The sequence below is a fragment of the Equus caballus genome, chromosome 14, assembly GCF_041296265.1.
Source record: "Equus caballus isolate H_3958 breed thoroughbred chromosome 14, TB-T2T, whole genome shotgun sequence".
Classification (NCBI taxonomy): domain Eukaryota; kingdom Metazoa; phylum Chordata; class Mammalia; order Perissodactyla; family Equidae; genus Equus; species Equus caballus.
The window spans coordinates 108530392-108535277 of NC_091697.1; the positions used below are offsets into that span (position 1 = coordinate 108530392).

Consider the following 4886-nt stretch of genomic DNA (forward strand, 5'->3'; position numbering starts at 1 on the left):
GGAAGTGGCATTGAATGTGCAGACAGTAGTGGGGAGTGTTCATTACAGAGCGTGAAAACGAAGGAGAGGTCCTGGACGTCTGAAATGTCAAATAGCTTGAGGGGGTAGCTAACGGTGAGGATACGTATAACTGAGTTTCCTATGATAAAAGGTAACGCAAGCGACACTACAAACCTTGGTCTTTATTACAGAAGTGGCGCAAGTCACTGTAGGATTTTCTTTCTTGTAAGATCATATCAAGATCTATATATTGGAAAGATAAACTACTTGTTGACAAGAATTCAAGGAGCAGCGGAGGTAGGATATGGAAGCAAACAGTATTCAACAGAGCACCGTGGATTCTGACGACTTTACCCACGGAAAATGCCGGTGGTGGGGGAGGAGGAGGGTGTATGCTTCGGCACCGAGACCACCCTCCACGCCTCGTTCATCACCACTTGGATTGTATCTGGAGGGCTACCATGTAAAATGTTGTTTGAAGAAAGTGTTCTTCCTTCAAAAAAAAAAAAGGAAACTTGGAAAACCACTGAATTGAATAAGTAGATTTGATTCCAGGAAAGAGATCGTGAAACCCTGGGCTAAGAAGAGAAGGCATGTAAGGGATCAATGATACACATAGGGAAAAAATGAGAACCTGGGATTAATCGTGTTTCGAAAGACGAAGATCAAAGATGAAATGAGAACAACTTCAAAAGTTTCAGCCTGGGGAGCTGAGCGGAAGATGGCACAAATATGTGAAGTAGGAGCAATAGAAAGAACAGTTTGATGGTTGAGAAGGAAGAAGCAGATTTTAGAAATGTTAGAAATGAAGGGTTTGTGGCACATCAGGTCAATGTGGTCAAGAGAAAGTTGGAAATTCAAGAGTAGGGTCATTACATGAGGATGATGACAAACATGAGAGTCATAATGAAAGCTCAGGAAATACACGGATTCTTCCAGGTATAGTAGAGGGGAAGGTGGTCCTTTTACAAGAAGACTCTCATGATAAAACCTGGAGAAATATCAAAATTTATGTGGTGCTGAGTTACAAGAGTCCAGCAAAGGCTGGTGGAAACCTTCTTTGGAGAGAGAAGAGACACAGCTCCATTGCGATGTGGGAAGGCACCTGCCATTGGCCAGGCCAACAGTAGATGGTGTCAGAGGAGACAGAAGGGAGATGGGGGGCGGAGCTATATTTGACTTTAACTACCAGTCACAGAACTTCTAAAAATGCCACCAAGTGTCGCTTCCAGGACTCAGTGCTTTCTTCGACAGTACAGTTTCTGCAGGGCAACCTTCATATCTTTGTTCCTCAGACAGTAGATGACAGGATTCAAAGTGGGTGTGAGAATGGAGTAAAAAACAGATGCCAGGCGACCCTGGGTTGGGGAGTATTGGGAGGCAGGCCTCAAGTACACGAGGCTTCCGGTTCCATAAAACAAAACAACTGTGGTCAGATGAGAGGAGCAGGTGGAGAAGGATTTCCACCTCCCGTCCACAGAGGGGATCCGGGCAATCGTGGAGATGATCCAGACGTAGGAGAGGGCTGTTAGGGCAAAGGAACTCATTACAATGCAGCTGCTCACAGCAAAGCCCACTTCCTCATTGAGGCGGTAATCAGTGCAGGCAAGTCTCATGACAGGAGGAATGTCACAGAAGAAATGTTCAATGAGGTTGGGCCCACAGAAGGGGAGGGAGAAGGTGTTGAGTGTGTGGAAGGCTGAGTAGATGGCCCCGCTTACCCAGGCTGTGACAACCAGCACAGAGCAAAGCTTCTCGCTCATGATGGCCCCATAGAGCAGGGGCCTGTAGATGGCCAAGCACCGGTCATAGGCCATGGCTGTGAGCAGGAAGCACTCGGTGGGACCAAGTGTAATAAACACGTAAAGCTGAGCTACACACTCAAGGTAGGAAATGACCCCTGACCCTGTGAGGGAGGTGGCCAGGGCCTTGGGGATCGTGACCGAGGTGTAGCATATGTCCAGAAAAGACAGGTTCTTCAGGAAATAGTACATGGGGCAGTGGAGCTGGCATTCCCTAATCACAGCTGTGATGATGGAGAAGTTCCCCAGGAGGCCAAACAGGTAGACAAACGAGAAAAATAAGATCAACACAGATCTCAGTTCAGGGACATCTGAGAAGCCTCTGAGGATGAATTGAGTCACTCTTGTCTGATTGGACATTCCCACTGTTCTTGAAGCTTTATTCAGATGTGGTGGCTGCATCGCGCTGAGTGAGGAAGCACATAGGAAACCAGTTCGAACCACGTCCGTGCAGATCCACTTTGTCTACACAGCTCTGTCTTCTAACAGTGGAGACATCAGACCTATAAGCAGTTTATTGAAATGATACTATTTCAATGAATCACGTGATTATGCTGACGAACCAATTTGTATTTTCTGCAAGTGGTCGAGTCTGACTGCATTGCTTGATAATGATCTTGTACAGAAAACAGAGAGAGAGAGATTGAGAGAGAGACGACTGGCAAAGTTCTCTTCCTCTTTCTTTCCTCCATATCACCTTCTCTCTCAGCCTCTCCTCTACTGGTGCCCATTCCTTTGATCTTCCTAAAATACTGATTTTTTGAGGGATCTTCCTCTGATCAACTTAAACATAGTGTGAATAAGACCCATTGAAAAATGTCTTCTTTTAAATGAATATATTGAATCTAAAATACTTGATTCTTAGGCTTATATTTGCAAATGTTTCCTGTCTGTCTCAGTTAAGATTAAAGTGTCTACGACATGCCAGGGAAGAGGGAATACGGAACTGGAGAGCCTGGGCATCGCATTCTCATCTTTGATTCTCAAAGCTTCTGTCTACATTAATGGTTAATAAAAATTGGAGAGTGTCATTGGCTGAGACTGTCCTCTCACTAACTCTGTGCCAACCAGGTGGGGAAGTGGAACCCAGGCTCACAAGATGATCCAGAGCGTAGGAGGCAGGCTGGGTGGTGCTGCAGGCATGTCCCTGGGCAGCTGTTGGGGCAGTGTTAGGATTTCCTGGGAACAACGAGATCTGTGCCATGTCCCGGGAAATGGCAAGGTTTGTAGAAAGCTTACCATGTGGAATTCTTTCAGTGGTGTAGAAGGGACTTGGGATCTTTTCCCACCTGGCAGTCCTGATCTGGCCCACCAGATATGGCTCCTGTCAAATGGAAGGGGTGGCAGGCGGGATGGTGTTGGGGTAGTAGGCAAAGAGGGCCTGGTGAAAACCCCAAGTTGCATGCAGCTCTGAAAATAAAATATCACAGAAACGCCACCAGCACAATCTCATTCCCCTGAAAAGGCAGGGGATGGAACTAGGAAACAGCCTCCCCACTGAGAAGAGAAGAAGCTCCTAGGTCGTCACAGAGGCAACAGTGTCAACAGGATGTGCGGATGGCTGGGGTCAGCAAGACACAGACGAGCCTGTGGCTACCAGTTCCTGGTGCAAAGGCCAGGAGGTGATTGTGCTCCTTGACTGAAGCTAAGCCCGGGTGGCTGCGGGCTGATGTCTCCTCCCTCTCCCTCCCCTTCCCCAATCGGCCCCTTGTCCAGGAAGGCCCGATAGACCCCTGGCCTGGGTTTTGGAAGAGGCACGTGTCAAATGCTGATGGGCTTCCATCTATGTTTAAACAACTGACAAGACCCATCATCACCAAGCATTCCTGGCAGTGGATGGAATACGGTTTGTCCCATCAGGAGAAACTGAATTTGAAGACATTGGCTAAGATTCTTTGTGGAAAGCTAAAGGTATATTTATCAACTTTTGCATTTCTGGCTTGTGAAAACTTGACTTAAACAATAAAAAATTTTTGTTAACACAATTAGGCTTCCAATAGTGGGGTCCCCATTAAAATTAGGAATAAATAAAGATGTTCATTATTATCATTCAAATCTGCCCTGGCCAATGCACTGGAAATTAAACAAATATATGAATATAGGAAAGCAAAAGCAAAATAAATCAACTTTTTGATATAAACAGACTATGTTCACATTCCTACATCTTAAAAGTCCATAAAGTGTATTATTAACATGGGTTGTGTAAATATTTAATCATAACAATTAATAATTGTCCAACATTTGAAGATGTTGAAATCTACAACTCACAGTAGTAAAAACACCAAAAATATATTTGAAACCTTCTAATAAGAAAAGTGCAAGGACATTACACAGCTGCATGAGAGATTCAAGGATCTCTTACAGAAGACCTCAATCAGTTGACGTCATGTCCTGTGTCCCCGCGAGAAGATAATTGTTTTCAAAGTATAATCTCTTCTCTCGTTACATCATAGTTTAACGCAATCACAGTTAAGATCTCTAACAAGTTTGTTATACTGAACAAATAATTCTGAAACTTCTTGGAAGAATGTAGACACAAACCAAAGTGCCTCAATATTGATACCACTGGTGCTAACACACACTGAGCAGATTAAGTGATGCTAAATTACTTTTTAGATTGTCGGGAAACCACGTGTGAGTTCTTCAAAAAACCTGAAGCCAATAGGTAAAGTGTTATTAAAATGCTGTTGTCCTAATTTGAATTTGTGTAAAAGATCAAGTTAGATCTTTGATGGCTTCCTGTACAGAAATGTATAACTGGGTTAAATAATTAAATTAAACAAAAAAGCATTAAAACATATAGAGGATATTTCATTCATCTCAAAAGGGGTAAATGCAATCTACATATAAGGGAAGACAGCATAGGAAAAAAATTTGATTACGTAGAATTTAAAGGTTTTAAATAGCAGTAACTAACTAAAATGATTAAAATCACTCTCTAATGGAAAAATTATTTTCCTCAAAATACTCTCCCATGAAGACATATGTTTAATAAGTGCATGTTCAATATAATACATCAAATACATTCAATATAATTATATTTAGTCTATCTAATAAATATAAATTCAATAAAATTATTGAATA

The 4886-nt window shown here is 43.0% G+C and overlaps 1 protein-coding gene across 1 annotated transcript; it reads right to left on the bottom strand.

Annotated features, from left to right (window-relative positions):
• Positions 1 to 1201: 1201 nt before the first annotated feature.
• On the bottom strand, positions 1202 to 4573 carry OR9E3 (olfactory receptor family 9 subfamily E member 3). Its single transcript, XM_070233547.1, has one exon. It carries the CDS (start codon positions 2202 to 2204, stop codon positions 1236 to 1238), a length of 969 nt encoding a protein of 322 aa, XP_070089648.1. The 5' UTR covers positions 2205 to 4573; the 3' UTR covers positions 1202 to 1235.
• Positions 4574 to 4886: the final 313 nt, after the last annotated feature.

What these genes read in the sequence shown, in the direction of transcription:
- OR9E3 (XM_070233547.1), bottom strand. Translation starts at nt 2,204, where the DNA reads ATGCAGCCACCACATCTGAATAAAGCTTCAAGAACAGTGGGAATGTCC.